We start from the raw sequence: 19732 nt of genomic DNA, 5'->3' as shown, positions 1-19732 counted from the left end.
ATAAAATTATGACATGTAAAACAAATGTAACTGGTGCACAGACAGTGGCGGATCCAGAGGGGGCACGTTCTATGTATTTGTTCCACGTAACATGTCTAGTAAACGTACCATTTCAAGCTTTTTCAGAAACTGTTAGGAAGAGGCCCAATGTTCACGAAGAAATTTTACAGTTCGTTGTTGGGGATAGTGCGGCAGAAGGGATTTTAAAGATGACACAGTTGCTGTGCTCTTCGCGTTTTGTCTTGTGGCAGACGGAAGGTATAATGTACTATGTATCTTGTGCCTACATTGGTTACATTGAGAAGGTTCAAAAATTGTGTTTTTAAGGGCAGGATGATTTTATTTTGTATTTCACTATATAGTTCAATAAGACTGTCACGTGTATCTGAATGTAAGGGGGGCAGCATCCCTGGAAAATTAATGTCAATCTAAAGTTATATATTTCACTATTTTTATATTTTAATTACAGTCAGTAATTTATGTTAATCAGTGGCGGTGATTAGGGATGCAGTTGCCCCCCGCTTTTTGCTATTTTTGCCCCGGCCCTTCAGCGCCCCTAGATGAATAATCCTGGCGCCGCCACTGTGTGGGAGACTGGAACGAGTATGAGCGAGCGAAAGTGGTCTCATGCAGTACTCGCATTTCTCGCAGATGAAGGGAATAATATCTCTTGACACTGCAACACTGCAACGGTCTACCTTCACATACTTTCCTCGCTCCGGATTGATCAGTCAAGGACAACGCCTGCGCAGAAGCACCTTATTCCACGTTGTACTGTGCGAGCGAGTGCTATGATGCGTCGTTACGTGAGCTCTCGCTTATAACGTGTCAAGTGTAACCAAGGAACTCAACAGCAGCTGTAAATTAAAGGTCAGCATGTCTCACTGACCTACCGGAAGTGACGTTTGTGTACGGAAATCAGTGCCAGAGGATCTGAGTGGCCAGGCCATGCCGAGGGACAGGTTGGCGGAACTCCACGTAAAGGTATGGGCGAGTTTCACTTAAAAATAAGCTCTGTCAGCGTTAACTCGTATTCAGTACTGAATTGAGAGAAGCTGTAAGTAGTGTATCGACGAAGGATTTAATTGATTCATTGATATGGTTTATTTTCCCGCTTTTCTGCCATCTTTGGCTAATCGCGAAGATGAGGATGAGGGATGACATGACTAAACTAATGAAGGGACACCCACAAAGGACACCCATGCCCAGGTCGGGATTCGAACCCGCCGGGTACTCGGTTGTCATAGCGCCCTGTGCTAACCACTCCACCACGGAGGCCGGCCTACGAATGATTGTTTGAGATTATATATTTCTGCATTGATTTTATTTCTAATTTGTAGTTTTTTTAAATATGTATGAAGTATATATACAGTACACCAGTAGCAGAGGTAAAATCGCAAAATATAGACGATGTAACGGGATGCTTTTCATGTTGCTTCTTCGGCGACGTAGTGTTTAATTGTTGCCTTTCGATCTCGCCGCCGAAATCCCCGATTTCGAATCCTGGCTTTGGCATGGGTGTTCTTGTGAGTGTGCCGTCATCAATTGCATCTAATAATAGTCGCGATTTCGTTTCAGAATAGTGTCGATTTTTTAGACTTTAACGCGAAAAATACAATATCAATTTAAAAAATCTCTGCTGTGTTTCAACTGAATTTCCTAAAGCAGTATTTTCCCCCCAGACAAACCTTATTTCACAGCACAATGATGAGGTTACGGTGAGAAGTAGCGATGGCATTGAGACGAGACAAGGCTTGGTACTTTCTCGGTCTCGTCTCGTTCTCGTGTCTGTTTCGAAAAGCAAGTGTCGGTCTCGTCTGGTGTTTCCTTTTTTTTTTAGCGTCGCTTTTCTGCCACTTTTATCAATTGCGACGATGAGGATGTCTGATGATCTGAAGATCGAAATTAATGAAGAAACACTCATAAAGAAATCAATGCTCAGGGTGGAACACAAACCCGGGAACTTCGGTGGCGGCGACTGTAGTGTCTCTCTCTCTCTCTCTCTCTCTCTCTCTCTCTCTCTCACACACACACACACACACACACACACACGCACACACCATCACACACCATCACACACACACACACACACACTTCACAGCGTAATGAAATCATTATTGTAAAACCACTTTTCCCGTTTGATGCTTCATTCCGACGCTACGAACCCCAGAAAAAATTAGATTTTATCCTAAATATGCATGCAACCACGCAGCAGAGGTTCACAATTGCCACTAATGGATTGATTGACATTGCTGTTAACTATAAACAGAACACATTTTTAAAAATGTTATGTCTGAAGAGGTCGCATGGTAAACTATATTTGGTTTCTTTTTTTTATTTTTTTTCAACTATCGTAACAAACTCTAGAACGAGAGCTCGAGTGTTACCTTCATTTCTTGAATACAATATTGGAAGGTTACAGTCAACGAATTTGAAGTTATGCGTAATTTATACAGCCCGTGACGAGCACTCCATATATCCAGGAGTAAGCTACCTTTTGTCTTGAGTTGTCAGCTGACATGAAGAATTTTGTCAACACAGTGGCTTGCAAAAGAAGACAAAGTGCCCTAAGATGACTGAAAGTGGAAAATCTTCAATTAGATTGCAGTTAATATGCTTAAACTAATTAGGCTAGACATGTTGAATAACACGAGTAAGAACTCTAACATTAAACTCCTTTATCCTTGGGTAAATATTCCTGACGAACCTTTCCATTTAAATACACCTACAACCCAGGGTCACCAAACACAAGTTTGTTCAGGCAGACGAAATACAGGTATTTTTAGGTAGACCCACTTTCGGTGTCTGACTGGTAAGAATTTCAAATTTCTCTGCAAGTATTTAACCTTCTTAAATGCATCTTTTCGTCATCTGCAATTTCATTATATTCACTTCGAGGCCTCCCCGATGGCGCAGTGGTAGCGTCGTCGCCTTGTGATCAAGGGGTCCTGGGTTCGATACCCGGTGGAGGTACATAGTGGTTCGGATCCCACTTTAAACTGTAGGTCCACTCACGACTAGCCTTTACTGTGCTTAAAGTGGACTTAAAACACCAAATCAAACTATTATATTCATTTTGGCAGCCATGGAGAAGGGGCCGAGACGGATACAGTGGCGCAACCGCAGGGGACATTGCCGGCCCCAACCTTCGATTGATTGATTTAGTTTATTTTACTTCGCGTTTTGTGCCTCTTGGCTAATTTGCGAAGATTGGGATGAGTGATGAAATGATTAAATTGATGAATGGACATTCACAAACAACCAAGCCAGAGCAGGATTCGAACCCGGGACCCCTGGCGTCGCAGCGCGATGTGATAACCATTTTTTTTAAAAGGGAAAGCCCCTATGCGGAAGCTTCCCCCATCACACTTCATTCACTCATATCATTTCATTCATATTTCAATTTCAGGACTTTTCAGGACAGACAATCACAAATATCCATGTCCGAGCCAGGATTCGAACCCAGGACCCCTGACGTCGTAGCGCGATGGGCTAACCACTCCACCACAGGGGCCGACACCACTGGGTCACAGGGTCCGGCCAACCTTCGACGAAAGTCAATTCTAAGGGGTGGGGGCAAACATTTACGGCCAAGGGAACCTGCAGGGGGTGCACAGAGGAGAAATTACCCCTTCGATTTCAAATCTAATGCATGTTAAAATACATTTCGCAAAATTTTCTTGCTCGCTACACTCGTAAACCTTGCTTATCTCGGTATCGTTAGGTTCAGAGCCGTAGCTGGAGGCGGCGGGAGTCGGCCATGGATGCCGAGAGATCTAAATGAAAGAAGTTGTAAAAGAGAGAATGCCATGGCGTCCAGTGAAATTATTTGTGCCCTATTACATCAATATTGTTTTCAATTGAAAAAAATGGATCTAAAAATTTTCTTGCTCGTTTCGCTCGCAGTTTGTTTCTTTTCTGGAATGTAATGTACTTAAATAATATGTGTTGTATATATGTATTGAATAAACTTTGAATATGTACACAATTAATGTTAGCATGTTGCATTTGTATTTTCTTCTTTTACTCGTATGTCGCTCCATGTTGCATGTATGTAAGACATGTAAATGAAAGTTATACATGTTATATGTACAGAAATAATGAATTTATCATTCATTTTCTGCCATTCAAAAATACAGTTTGTGTCCTTGTTTTCCATTATTAGCTAATGTGAAATTGACGGTGTTGAAAAAATATTTCAAATAGTTTGTTCCAAACAAATGCTTTAGTACCGACTTGTACACCCTCTTTGCGTAATTTATGAGGATAATAATAACGTTTTTGATACTACTACTACTACTACCACTAGTAATAATAATAATGATGCCATTATTATTATTGTTATTATTATTATTGTTATTATTATTATTATTATTATTATTTTGATGGTGCGTTTATCCTGGTACTTGCCCCCCAACCCCAGACAAAAATTCGTGGTTGCGCCTCCGAGTGGAGAACCGTGAAAGTATTGGCGGCGTATGAAATGAGCATTATTGTCAGTTTGAAAAAGAACAACATTAAATATGTTGTTCTTGCTCTCTTCGCTCGCAGCGGGTTTGAATTATAGTCAAACAAACTTTATACTTATTGCCTAAAATAGTTATTGAATTCAATTTGTTCATGATGATTCTAGTTACCGAGTAATAACTATTTGTGGCATTTGGAAAATCGGAAACTGAAAAGAAATATGAAAATACGTTGGAGATTAGGCACACACAGGAGATGTACTATGTAGGAATTTTCGGCGAAAAATACAGGCTCGACCAGGACTCGAACCCGGGTCTCTGGCATACCGTTCCATTGCTCTAACCACTTTTTTTTTATATAAAGGAAATACCCCCTACACGGAGGTATCCCCCACTATACGCACTTTTTCTCAATTTTACACTTTTCAATTCTTACAGTTTCTCATCATCTGGACAAACACAAATACTCATGCCTTACCCGGGACTTGAACCCGGAACCCCTGGCGTTGTAGCGCGCTCTGCTAACCACTCCGCCACGAAGCTACCGGTACAGTGGGATCCTTGAGTATAGTAAAGACGCCTAATATGAGACACATTTTTTTATGTGACAATTACAGCCAACAATGATGTAACAATGTGAATGTGACAAATGCATACAATGGCCAGACATGTTGTTGAAATTCAATAACTAAAATTGCCCTAGAATGTTCTTGAAAAACATAGTGATACAAAATACAAAACTATGTAAAAATGAGGTTTGAGAAAATGGGGTCCTAATATGAGATACTACATTCACTTGCAAGTAAGTCATCACTGAAGTAAGCACTGGTTACTTCAATTCATACGATACATAACGCACATGAAGCACACTAGTCTTGGCACCTGGTCACTTCACCTGCATGCACATGAAGTGTCCAAAGTATCTTTTATCCATTTCTATGCAATATGACTCCAATGCATCTTCAATTTCTGGTGGAAGAACTGGTTTTCTGCTTAAGGTGAGTAACACTAGTTGTTCAGGTGGTCTCGGGTCCTTTACATATCATAAAAATACTTTTGCCTAAATCAGAACATTCACTTAATCTCGATGTGCTGAGACATTATAAATCTAAGCTACCTTAATATGAGACATATCTCGTATTGGGAACCACTCACTGTCTCATATTTGGAGCATTGGTACACGAATAAACAACCGCCATGTTTTCATTTAAATTTGCAATCACGAATCTTCAAAAACTGACAGCACACTGCTTGGTTCATTACCTTTAACTGTACAACAATGATTTTATGTCTCCCAATTAACTTACCTGCGAAACCCGCAATGTTTTCCACCTCTGCAAAATATTCTGCCTTGACAAAATGCGTCCAACACGTCCTACATCTACAATGTTCAACGACCACAGCACATTTTTTCAGAGACTAACAGAGTTGCCATGACTATTTTCATTAATTTTTCTCTTACATGCTATGCGTTTTTAAGATGGATAATTTGCACGGCAATACTCATGGATCCCACTGTACATGTTTGGCTTCATGATGAAGTATTATGAATGTATTGTACATGCTGTAGTTGCATCCCGAGACTTAAAAATATTCTCAGCGCTGTCGTAAAAAATAGTAAACTATGTAGCATTTAAACCTTGGATCAGCAAGGCTTGAAATGATTGTCAGCGAATTAATTAAATGTCGTGAGAAGAAATTAGGTTAATTACTGAAACAATGAGTGCTGTATACAAGCACGAATTGAAGTAATGGACGATGTTTTTAGTATCACTTTCTTCTTCTGTGATATGAATTGCGCTGTCAGTTCGTTTATTGGTTGCAGGGCAATAATTGTGCACAATACAAAGAGAGAATTTTCCAAAGGTTAAAAATTATGTGGATTTTAAATAGTTACTGGGCTCACAGTGCAGTAACGTGCAATATAGCTACCTCTTACCTCTGTAGTAACGTTGTAAATAACATTTTATCGGAGATTTTGATGCAGTTATTTTGTTGCTTTTCTTACATCGTTGAGAAGCATTGTTTATAGAATTCCTCAATATAGACAAGACAAAAATACTCTTTAATCGTAAACCGTAACAATAGTTAGTGTTTGATCAAACGGTGAATTGATGTTTATAATAATGATGAACTTTTGTGAAATATTGGTATGAAAAAATAATTGTGTCTTATGCATTTTCTGTGAGTGTGTATGTGTGTGTGGGGGGGGGGGCTGCATTTGTGTCATCATCTTAAATAACATAAACATTTGTGCTTTGTGCAGAGTCTGAAGAAGACCTTGCTAGAAAGTTGAAACGTTATGTTTAGTTTATGTTTTATAATAAAATAAATTTCTGCCTTGGTCAGCATATTGAGTTTTTCATATCATGGAAACAAGGCTTAATGGTGTCATAAAACTGTCGTATATGTAGGCTGATAACTTTAGACAATGTGCATGCGTATTATATACCTACCTTTGCTCCTACTACAAAACAACCCATATTTCATATTTTATGTCAAGTAATTCAGTATACAGCTTCCATCGCTACAACACATAACGATATTCGCCACTTTAAGCATACAGAGGAGGGGTTACTTGCCTGAATCATATAATATAGTCTCAGTTCAGCCTCGCCCCATGCAGCGCCAGAGAATTTTGTTTGGGTAGACTGATTTGGGGATTGTTTTTCTTTCCGTTTTCTCTTGTTTTATTCTCTCCCTCTCTCTCTCTCTCTCTCTCTCTCTCTCTCTCACTCTCTCTCTCACTCTCTCTCCCTCTCTCTCTCTCTCTCTCTCTCTCTCTCTCTCTCCTCATAAAAATCATACTCTCTTCCATCTTTTGCAGATGGGGAAGGACCCGACCGTGGTTTTCTCCAAGTGTGATTCCGTGTCAAAGCAAAAGAGGTTCATGGATAATTTCTTCCTCGAGGTAAGTCTCTAAATATTCTATATTTTATATATATCTAAACTTGTAAACACTAAGTAAAATTTAGCCTCCAGTCAACGGGGTCTATTTACGCTTGCAAGACTCTCGGAATAGCAAATTTTCAAGTGTGCGCTTTACGAATATGCACAAAAAGGAAGAAGAACTACTACGTATTTACCAGACAGTTGTTTTCTCTTTTGGTCTTTTTCTATCTTTTCCGTTGGCCTTCTCTCTTTATATTGTACTTTCTCCCTCTCTCTCTCTCTCTCTCTCTCTATGCATCAGATCTTTTTCTCTCCTATCTCTTTCCTTATTTGCTCTCTCCTTTTATTTATCTTTCCCGTCTCTGTCTGTCCTTCTTTATATCGTCTCTCTGTCTCTCTCTCTCTTTGTCTCTCTCTCTCTCTCTCTCTCTCTCTCTCTGTCCGTACCTCTTTGTTCAACTCTTTCTTTTCTTCCTATCTCTTTTTTCTCCTATTATCCTCTCCTTTATTTTAAAATTTCTGCACTGCCTCCTTTCTTCTTTCCTTCTTCCTCTGCCACTGTCTGTCTTGCGTTTCTATTTTCCTTCTGTGTTTCTCAGTTTCTGTCTCTGGTTCAATCTTTCCTTCATTCTTGTTTGCTCCATCTCTTTTTGCCTTCCCCTTCTTTTGTTTCTCTTACTCTTTCTGTCTATTACCCCTTATCATTCTCTCTGTGTAGTTCTTCTGATTCTGCCAATATCTCACGTAGCCCATTTTGTTGGGCAGAAGATGGTGTCATGTCCTCGTGGTACAAAGAGTTCCACTTTGCTCTCTGTGCGCAATCTGCACCGGAAACAGGGAGGTTCACAAATTATGATATACGGTGTGGTCAAAGAAGACATCGAGAAATTGACGAGGCGTTACCTTTTTCGTTTCTCAGGTTGAAGAAATCCAGTGCCTGCTGGAGAGCGTCCGGGTCAACACGCAGGAGACGAAGAAGCTCCAGAATGCTGCTCTGTCGTCACCTAGACTGGAGGATAGTAAGTATTCAGACAGAAGATATTGTACCGAAGAATTCTTGTCATACCAATAATACATTTGCGATTGTTTTGCAATGTCGTGTAAGTGCTGGCCCCAGGGATGAAGGGCAAAATATTACCGACGGATTTAAGAATTACTGGAAAATATTTTGAATGTCGTTATGGGTAGGAAAATGGGGAAAAAAGAACTTAAATAACTCATATTTTTAAGAAAATTAAGGTTCTGACCCCCTTAACCACCCTTCTGTAGGCCAAAGCTGCTTTTTGAGCTACCGCATGATAACGAATGAGGCATAGAAACAGTCTGTCGCAGTGATATAGAAGTTATACAGTAGCTGAAATGATTTCCCGCCAAAGCCAAGTTGTGACTTACTATTCTCCGCGAAACTATTGTCAGGGATGGACCCACATGATCTGCTTACACATTTGCGAGGTGGAGATTGTGCTCTCATTGGACCACACCAACGGCTAGCAGAAATAGTAAGGCAAGAGTTGGCGTTCAGTTTGCCTCGACAAAGGACGATCGACTTCAGTCTTTCGCGGTTCTGTGCATTGTTGATCATTCATTTGGAAGGTTCTCCAAGGCCAATCACAATCAAGTCCAATGCAAAGAGTGCCTCCTCATCTATGTCAGTTTCCGTTACACGCCTAACTACTCAGCTAAAAGGGAACACACTCAGCAGATCTCGAGTAGAGGAAACGATGCATATGATACAAGATCCATTGCTCCTGGGCTGGCAGGACAAACTTAAATTGGAGGGAAGCAGGGGCAAACGCCCCCAGTTGACCATCCTGACCAGGACCCCTACCCAGCAAACAAAAAAAGTGATATAAATACATGCTCTCTTAACCAAAATATGCATTTGGGTTATTTAGCGTTACATTTAAATATCATAGACCCCAAGAAAGTAGAACTGAAAGAGATTATACAGAAACGAGAGGAAGAAAACTAGAGAGGAAAGGAGATTTAAAACAGAGGTAGAAGAGAAAGAGATAATACAGAAACGAGAGAAAGAAAACTGGAGAGAAAGGGAGATTTAAAACAGAGATAGAAGAGAAAGAGATAATACAGAAACGAGAGGAAGAAAACTGGAGGGAAAGGGAGATTTACAACAGAGATAGAAGATAAAGAGATAATACAGAAACGAGAGGAAGAAAACTGGAGAGAAAGGGAGATTTGAAACAGAGATAGAAGAGAAAGAGATAATACAGAAACGAGAGGAAGAAAACTGGAGAGAAAGGGAGATTTAAAACAGAGATAAAAGAGAAAGAGATAATATAGAAACGAGAGGAAGAAAACTGGAGAGAAAGGGAGATTTGAAACAGAGATAGAAGATAAAGAGATAATACAGAAACGAGAGGAAGAAAACTGGAGAGAAAGGGAGATTTAAAACAGAGATAAAAGAGAAAGAGATAATACAGAAACGAGAGGAAGAAAACTGGAGAGAAAGGGAGATTTGAAACAGAGATAGAAGATAAAGAGATAATATAGAAACGAGAGGAAGAAAACTGGGGAGAAAGGGAGATTTGAAACAGAGATAGAAGATAAAGAGATAATACAAAAACGAGAGGAAGAAAACTGGAGAGAAAGGGAGATTTGAAACAGAGATAGAAGATAAAGAGATAATACAGAAACGAGAGGAAGAAAACTGGAGAGAAAGGGAGATTTAAAACAGAGATAGAAGAGAAAGAGATAATACAGAAACGAGAGGGAGATTTAAAACAGAGATAGAAGAGAAGAGATAATACAGAAACGAGAGCAAAAAAACTGCAGAGAAAAGGAGATAGAAAGAGACAGAACAGAAAGAGATAATACAGAAACCAGAAGAAGCAAACTGGAAATAAAATTAGATTTAAAAAGAGATAAAAAAATACTTTACTTCTTTATTGCGTTGCCACTTATATGTAGACCATGTAAAGTGTAGACTATATTACACTCGTAGACAGTCTAATCTATTTAATCAAAATTATGACTATATTAGGATTAATAAGAGGCTTCGTAGATGTGAAAAGGTGTGTGGAATTTTGGTGCCAGGACATTTTGGTGCTAGGTAATTTTGTTACCATACATTTTGATGACTGGGAATTTTGGTGCTAACATTTGGTCTGAACTACAGATTTTATCTGTAATTTTATTGTTCCAAATGATGCATGTACGTACAATGGCATTGACACAGCTTTGAAAGAAAAACAATTTCAAAGGGAGAAAAATTGTCCACGCACGTTTGTAAATTTTGAACATTTAAACCAGAGAATTTTGTTGGAGTAGGCTCACACCTCACGGGTAGATGTTATGTTTTCGAATAGGATCTGCTTTCGAGGTCATGTCCACTGGGTTGCCCAGCACTTGTAACTCGACTATTAAAAAAATAATAATAATAAAGAACTTTATTTGGTCATTTTATACATATGTGCGCAAACCCTCTTTTGAATACCTTGTATAACTAATGACACTTTCTTAACTTGTTTCCAGACATAAAAATGGAACTGGATGCCAGAAGAGAGTGTGCTACCAAGTCTCTCGGTCAAATCAGAAACAGACTTCAAGGTTGGTTCATGTAAATAAGTTTGTCAGTTGTCATCCAAAACATAGAGAAAATCACTAACACCATCAATCGGCTGGGTTAGATTTGATTAGACTGTACATACTACACGAGTTTCGAATTTGCAATAATTGATAATGTTGTTTCCATAGTAACAAACTGTGAAACTATGGTAATAAATGAAACTGCATATATTAGTCTACACTGATTCTGAAAAATCCGAAGTTTGTGAGTATTCACTTTGAAATATATAATGTAATAACTGTAACATAATATAATGTAATGTAATATATAATCTTAAAGCGATCACTTAGTAATAATAACTTAGATTTACGTGTTTATCTCTAGCTGAATTTTTATTCTAAAGTTACCACAGTCTGATTCTATATCTTAAAATATGAACATATGAAACAATATGTATGCATTAAACATTTAAGTGATATTAAGTTTATTTCGTTACATTATAAAAGATTTAGCGTGCTGCAAAAATATTTCCCACTGCCAACAATAGTGAATCACATAATCATAAATCACCTACCAACAACGAAAGATCTGGCGGTCGAACTAATCTGTAGCAGTTCATTAGAAATAATTTCTCAAGTGTTCTTTTTTCGAATTTGATAATGCCTCGAAGCATTCTCAATTCAATTTAAATAACTTTCATACGATTTATTACACTGCAAAATTTTCTAAAGTAGATAGTGTGTCCCATGCAACTTTTTCGGCAATAATGCCGTACAAATTTGAAATTAATATTTAAAATTAGTAGTTGGAGAAAAACCCTCTTCAGTGTTTCAAACGTCACTGATTTCCAGTCGAGCAGGTAGAATCGTAAAAAAATCTTAAGATTCTTCATCGAATTTATTATTTCTGTTTGGTTGTGTATTATAATAGCGGTTTATAGTTTCTAAGTTCATGGAATGTGCGAAATTGGAAACCTTTTCACCACAGCGTTATTTTCCTAGTTTAGGGACCAACTCAAAGTTAGCTACTCTCAGCTGGCGCCGAAGTGCAATGTTGCTAAATTTACGGATTCGGTACTTGGAATTCTTTCTGGGCGGTCAAATAAGAAGTTGCGAAGAGTACGTACAGTGGGATACATGAGTATTACCGTGCAAATTGTCCATCGCCATGTTCCTGCACTTTATTTGACGCAATAAGAGCTTCAATAATTAAAAGAAAACTCAAAACAAGCTGTTGACAACTTCTGCACCAGCATACATAAAAGTCCATCGCTTAAAACACATAGGATGTAGAGAAAAATTAATGAAAATAGTCGTGGGCAATTTGCACGGTAATACTCATAGATCCCACTGTACAAGGTAGAAATTTCTTTAGATAATTAATAAAATATGACAGTGTTTTGCAAATTGGAACAGTCAGAAATGTATATTCGTACTTTTGAAAATATAACTATAGCATCCTTACGAGACAAAAACAATGATTCTAAGTAATAACTAATAACGTAATTTAAAATAATGCTTCATAGTTAAATGCACATTCTTCATTCTTATAATGTTCATCTTGTAAAAATTCTATTTTATTAACTGTAGGCTACTCTGTACGACGTAATAATTATACTCAATACAGTTCATACTAATACATTATAAACTGTTCAATAGAAGTCAGGGATAAATATGGCCAAATACGAACTTCGAACTTTTTGTAGCAAAACAGTTTTGAACAACCCCCCCCCCCCCCAGTCACATTATGTAAAATTTGCTACAGTTACGAGATAAGAATCGAAAAAATGTAATATCATTTTCGTTATATGAGCCGTACCGGGTCGAGAAGTTGTTTGCGCCCGAGTATTACAAATATTACAAATAAATATAAGTTAGGAGAATATTTTTCCTAAGCAGAGGAGGCGGAAGTCAGATGAAAACAACATTTTTGTAAATCTTCTGCAAATATTTATGTTATATAAATGGAAAGAGAACCTAGAAGATTAACTAATTCTATCAACATAAATCTCTACAAGTAAGGTTGTCGAACGAATTCCCAAATATTCAATTCAAATTATACTCGTATGCAAAGATAATTTGAACATCACAACTATGCGCTAAATCCAATATACTCTCCATACTTAGTATTCTGTATGCTATTCTTCACTTGTGATTTTTTTCAGGAATGGAAGCAGCGATTAAAAAGGATGATAAATCTTCAACTAAAGGGCTGGACTTGAGGATAAGGAAGACCCAGTATGGAACCCTCTGCCAGCGACTGATGGATGTGTTCGATGAATTCACAGCTGCCGAAGTAGATTACAAGAACAGATGCACCGAAAGGATAAGGAAGCAACTTTCCATTGGTATGTACGCGTCTTGAACTTACAAGTTACAAATCGTTACACCATAACATAAGGTGTCTTGGCAGAAGAACCCTCGTGCCTTATATGGGAAAGGTAAAGACAAGGACTTTCAAGAATTGCTGGTTTCCGCACACGATATGGCAACGTCCACTATCAGCGTTGCCTATCTCGGCGTGAACCTTATCTTGATTTTGTTTATTTTACGTTGCCTTCCTCCCACTTTTGGCTAATGGAGATTTTGGTCATGGATGGTGATAAGACGAGATGGACGAGGGGACAATCACAAACACGTATGGACGCCACAAAACAAAACCCCATACAGAATGTGATTAGTATACTGGCACTAGAGCATCGTTACTTTGCAGAAACGCAACATGTTCACTATGTGGAGTAGAGGTTGACATTTGAGTACTTTCAGCAAAGGTCACCCCTACATTAGCTATATACGAAAACATACTGTTGTCATCTCTGATCTGAGCAGTGAAAATTGTTGTTGATTTTGTATAGTGCACATTACAAACAGACTCCAGAATGAGATCATGCATGGCCTAACCTCCCAACAAATTCAGTTGTACGAAGTGGCAACAGCAGATATACTAATACACACCTAATTCCATGTCTCCGAGTGTGGTTTCGTGTTATTTCCAAAATTTTGCAATCAACAATAAGAATAATTTGCAACTGTAACTGTGTGACTCTAAATAAGTATGTAATGGATTATGATCTTCTTGTATTATAATCGAATGAACTTTGTTATTAGTGCAGATATGTATTCAGTTCCTAATTAAACATACTAAATCTACGTTTACAAGTATATAAAGAAATAATTATTCCAAAACTTCTATTCCAGTGAAGAACAACTACATTGAAGACAGCGAGCTTGACACACTACTAGAAAAAGAAAACTTTGCTATATTTACGCATGATGTAAGTAACTTTTAATATGTAGGTATATCTTTACAGCAAAATATTATGTATATTATATAGTGCGTTCATTTTGGCTCTGGTCATATGTGTATGCCCTCGAAATGTTGGAAGCTAACTCCAATTTAACCTGGCTGGCAACCCGAGAACACTTGTTCGAAGACCAATTAGTCTTTCTGAGTTCACCCACGTCTTCTAACACTATTGCAATAGCATTTCTTGCAGTGATATGCGTCCACGCGTAAACAACGATAGTTTGCATGTCATGTGCACATGGACTATGTAAACTTTGCAATACGCGCAGATAATGTGATCCATGTAAACAGCATGACGGCCAGCTCGACTTAACAGCAAACGTTGAAGTAGCAGAATAGAATTTTCTTGTGTTTCAAGACTAGAACTGTAAAAAGATGTACCTTGCACTACTATGTACAGTCATTCATTTTTATTTACAGTTTCGAATATTTATGCATCAAGTAAACCTCACAGTACAGGGTGAGTCATAAGTCTCTTAACACCCCTACAAAGCTAAAGGAGTTATTCTGGATAAAATTAGTCTGATAGAAACATGTTAGGACCAAGTGGAACCATAATTGTGCGTGTCAAGGGGAAGTCCGCCATATTGTTGGCAGCCAACCATATTGAATTCAACTAAAACATTATAAATGGAAGGGAGGATGTGGGGGGGGGGGAGATATATATATATATCAAATCAGTCTAGATTTTTACGAGAAATGCAATGGTGAAGAATTTTTCCACTTATTTTTAGTCAGTAAAAGAAAAGTTCGTAGACCGGTATTTTCACCACTGCACAAGATTCTGACTTCTATGATTTGCAACTCGGCCTATCGATTACAAATGTCATTCCCCTTTACCATACAACGAAACTCATTCGGAAATACACATATGTTAAGAAAACAACTAAAGTTTCTTATGCAATTTGTTACTTTTTACAATTCTCAACTGCATGAATTTGATATTGCTATATTTTTCATATATACGGAATTATACGTAATTGCTGTCATTGATCAAGATGAATAAAAGTGACGTCAGGTAACACAATACTAACCTTTGTTTCAGTTGATTTCAGAAACCCAGGACGTTAGGCTGGCCGTGGCAAACATCGAGGAGCGACACAAGGAAATCCTCAAAGTGGAAAACTCGATTCGAGAAATCAGAGAACTTTTTGTTAACATTTCCGTCTACGTTGCTACACAGGTAAATTCATCATACATATTTTATTTTCTTTATTAATATTAGATGTCTTTAACGAGTCTGTATATTGATCTCGAGTATTACTAATGCAAACTGGATAATCAGTTAACGAGGAATGTGTGTGTGTGTGTGTGTGTGTGTGTGTGTGTGTGTGTATGTATATATATATATATATATATATATATATATATATATATATGTTATGTATGTATTATATACATATCTGTATTATATACACACACGCATGTGTGTGTACGTAGAGTGAGTCTGTAACATTCTATCAAGTTAATTTGGTTATTTTCTGGGGGGGCATAGTCATATTTAATATATATTATCTCTTAATAGCATACAAAAAATGCAGATTTGGACTAAAGGAGCACTTATTTGTCGAATTTTCCTTCACTGTCTCCACTAGCACTGCAACTCCATGCAAACATGAACTACAATACGGTTTTCTTGAACTAAGAACAGGCACTGCAATAGCCACTTCTTTTAATTTCTTCTCTCCTTTTCTTTCTTTCTTTCTTTCTCTCTCCCTCCCTCCCTCTGTCTGACTCTCTCTCGCTCTCGCACCTTCAAATGCCACGCCTCTCTACTCTCCAATATCCACAACTTAAATTTCTCAATATGGTCCATTCATACATATCTTTCATACAGCTATCCTCTCAATATAATTTACTTTATTATCCTTACTGCATTTTTAAGAAAGACCATTTAATCAACTTTGAAAACAATATTAAAATATTATCTCAATTGATCAAGTTTTAAAGTTATCTTATGGTTTCATTTGCAGGGAGAGAGCATAAATCGAATAGAAAGGCATATCTTAGATGGCGCAGAGTATGCTACGAAAGGAAAGAAGCAACTTCTGAGTGCCGAAAAGAAGAGGACTGTAAGAAGAAAGGTAAGCAACAATGTACAGTCACCGACAATAAAAATGGGACACCTAAATCCTGAAATACTCTCTTCCCCGCAAGGCGTTATGTGTGTTGCCTAACTCTACGGCGATTTTAATAGCGAAATTTCAATGGAAACTTCTACCATCGCCGTATAGTTAGGCAACACACATAACGACTCACAAGGAAGGGAGCATTTCAGGGTCTAGGTGTTCCATTTGTATTGTCGGAGACTGTACGTACAAGCTGTACTTGTGATGCATGTAAGTAAACTTGAAGTAATCCGAAGTTACGTGAATAACTTTGTGTGGGGAGCAAGATTCAGTGTGGTGGGGGGGGCGCGGGGGGGGGGTGTATAAAGCGCAAGTGAAAGAAGGCGGCCTCCGTAGTGGAGTGGCTACAATTCAGGTGCGAAATCATTGAAAACTGGTGGCGAGGAGAAAGTTCTTCGTCTACAAACCCCCTCCCCCACAAACATATGTGGGGGTTTTACATCTTTGTAATGTTATTAAAAGTACAAATATATTACTCAATTAAAAGTATATTATTATTATTATTAATTACATAAAGGAAATTGATTTGTTACTTTTATACATATCAGATATTGTATAGTAGCTATCTAATTCCTTTACTGACTGGTTAAAGGCCCGACCCTGTGGCCGAGTGGTTAGCACATCGCGCTGCGACGCCAAGGGTCCCGGGTTCGAATCCCGGTCGGGCTTGGTTGTTTGTGAATGTCCATTCATCAATTTCATCATTTCATCACTCATCCCCATCTTCGCAAATTAGCCAAGAGGCACAAAACGCGAAATAAAATAAACTAAATCAATCAATCAATTAATTACTGACTGGTTAAAGATGTTAATAAATTATGAAATAGTTGAAGTGGTTTTATTTGGTGTAAGTTTTCGTTTAGTTTGTGCACTATGTTAATATAAATAAATTAGATTTCATATTTACTATTGTCTTGCATTCTTGTTTTACTTTTATTGTGCGTATTGATGTAGATTTGTTAATGATCTCTTGAGAGAGAAAAAGCATTGAACACTCACAACTACACTAATTTGTTGTCTTTTGGATATTATTCTTAGTAAAGTACCTGTATATTTGAAATTAAAAGTAATTGCTTATCTTTTGTTTGTTATAACAAAAACTCTCCCCCCAGGAATTTTTTGGTGGGGGGATTTTTGAGGCTAAGATTGTTGGTGGGGGAAATCCCCCCTCCCCCCAGGATTTCGCACCCTGGTTAGCATAGCGCTCTATGGTGCCAGGGGTCCCGGATTCGAATCCGGGCGTAGGTATAGGTGTTCTTTGAGAGTATCCCTTCATCATTTTTATCATATCATTACTCATCCTCATCGCAATTAGCCAAAAGTGGCAGAAAAACGAAGTAATATAAACTAAATCAATCAATCAATCAATCGTCATATTAATCGTATTAACCTATTTGTTATTATTATTATTATTACATGTGAGACACTTGGTTCGAAATATAGTTCTAGATACGTGCCTGAGCGGCGCATACATAGACACAAGAACTTGATTTTTTTTTTTTAAATTTTCTTCCGTGGCTGGTTGGTAAGGTTTTACCAATCTCGCTACACACTGTTTTATTTGCACCATCTTTCTTTTTTCATAAACTTGTACTAGTGTTAGCCTAATAAATTTTCCTCTTCCTTTACAGAGAATGATCAAAATATCGATATGCATCGTCGTCATAATTGGAATTCTTATATTTATATTGTGGTACTTCTCCTAGCACAACTCATGCAAGAGAAAACACAATTTTCTGAAAAATGTGCACGCGAATTCAACTGGTGCTTGCATTAGTTGGGGAAATAATTAACCTGACTCCGCTTAGAATTCAATATACGTGTAACTCTATACACATGACGTCAGATCAGCCTACAACGCATGAAAGATTACAGTGTTGCTCAGTTCTGCCGTTAGGGGTGTGCGATGCGTGCCACCGCACAGGGGCTCGCGCTTATATTATTGAATCTTATGTTCACATTTATTTCTTGTGCACACGTGATCACATTTGAAACAGAATAAAGAAAAGAAGCAAAACCTGCATTAGCGATACAGCTCCATTTATAGGTTACGTAATGTAGAGAAAAGGAAACTGAAGTTTCAAACAAGGAACGCAAGTCTGCTATAAAAAGGTCTTGTGAAACGAAGCTTTTCGCGGGAACACAGTTGAATTTATTGTTGGCGGTCCCCAACCTTCTACTGATTCTGTCATAAACTATTGTTTGTGAGGATACAACACACGCCGTTTTTTTGTATTGAAGACAAGATATACCAAATGTGAGGGTGTGCCAATTCCTCGGTCTTGAGGAAAGATGAAAAGAAGGGGACAGAATGTGGCAGGAAAAAATTTCCCGGTCGGCATATTCCCTTTTGTGCGAAACAAATTCGCAGCTGAAATATAAAAAAGATTAGGATATAATATTACTTTACTTCCTGAAAGCGTCTACCATCTAGGAACTTTTGCAGATTTTGCTAACTGTCACGAGTGCCTAAAGAAACTTCTCTGAAATTATGCTACATGTATTTGAGAATTACATAAAATAGAAAGTCACCTCACTTTCACAATACCAGTGTGTAAAGATTTTAATTAATATACACAAACACATTTATAAACGTATATGGGCTTCCCCCGAAGGCGGAGTGGTAACGTTGTCGGCTTTGTAATAAAAGTGTACCTGGTTCGATATCAGGTGGAGGCACACATAGTGGTTCAGATCCAACTTTAATCTGAAGGTCCAGTCCCGATTAGCCTGTATATGCATAAAGTGGTCTTAAAACAAACAAACAATATACGCACATGGATACAAATACACAAGGTGTTGCTGTGAACCACCGAAACAAACTTTCAAAGGGTGTAGAGGATATCAATATGAAGGGTATTTCTTCACAACGTTTTGTTATGAGGATTTTTATCCTGTATGCTTGCAGCCAAGATCACATTCATGGTTGTCATTAGCATTGTTTTCTTTCGGAAAACTACAAAAACTTTAGTACGTTTTGCACAGACAAGAAAAAATTGCCATCAGAATGTATATCTCCGAATAAAACTTAACGAGTCTTCAATGGAAAAGTATAAAATATGCAAACAGTGCACGAACTTAGCAAAAGGGCTAATTCTGTTGGTTTCTCTGTAAGCAAGATTCCGTTTCCATATAGAACTAGTGAGACCCCGGATTCGATACCCAGTGGAGGCACATAGTGGTTCGGATACCACTTTAAACTGTAGGTCCAGTTCCGATTAGCCTTACTGCGCATAAAGTGGACTTAAAACAACAAATCAATAAAAAAAACATAAAGAACTAATGTGTATAGTGCATTATGTCTCAGAAAAAAATGCCAGTGACAAGGATTAATCTGTAGTGCATGGCTATTGGCTACATACACAAATTTTAAAAAAAATGTTTTTCGAAGGCATGGTATGGCCCACAAAAAG

At 37.9% G+C, this 19732-nt stretch overlaps 1 protein-coding gene across 1 annotated transcript; it reads left to right on the top strand.

Moving 5' to 3' along the window:
• The first annotated feature begins 781 nt into the window (after positions 1 to 781).
• On the top strand, positions 782 to 19687 carry LOC145988552 (syntaxin-1A-like). The gene is made up of 9 exons (XM_083123485.1): positions 782 to 984; positions 7294 to 7377; positions 8278 to 8377; positions 10851 to 10925; positions 13049 to 13231; positions 14082 to 14158; positions 15236 to 15373; positions 16164 to 16274; positions 17951 to 19687. Exons 1-9 carry the CDS (start codon positions 949 to 951, stop codon positions 18023 to 18025), a joined length of 879 nt encoding a protein of 292 aa, XP_082979611.1. The 5' UTR covers positions 782 to 948; the 3' UTR covers positions 18026 to 19687.
• Positions 19688 to 19732: the final 45 nt, after the last annotated feature.

The sequence above is a fragment of the Lepisma saccharinum genome, chromosome 6 (genome assembly GCF_977018435.1).
Source record: "Lepisma saccharinum chromosome 6, izLepSacc3.1, whole genome shotgun sequence".
NCBI lineage: Eukaryota > Metazoa > Arthropoda > Insecta > Zygentoma > Lepismatidae > Lepisma > Lepisma saccharinum.
The sequence above is the reverse complement of the archived record's forward strand: the minus strand, read 5'-3'. Positions and strand labels throughout refer to the sequence as shown.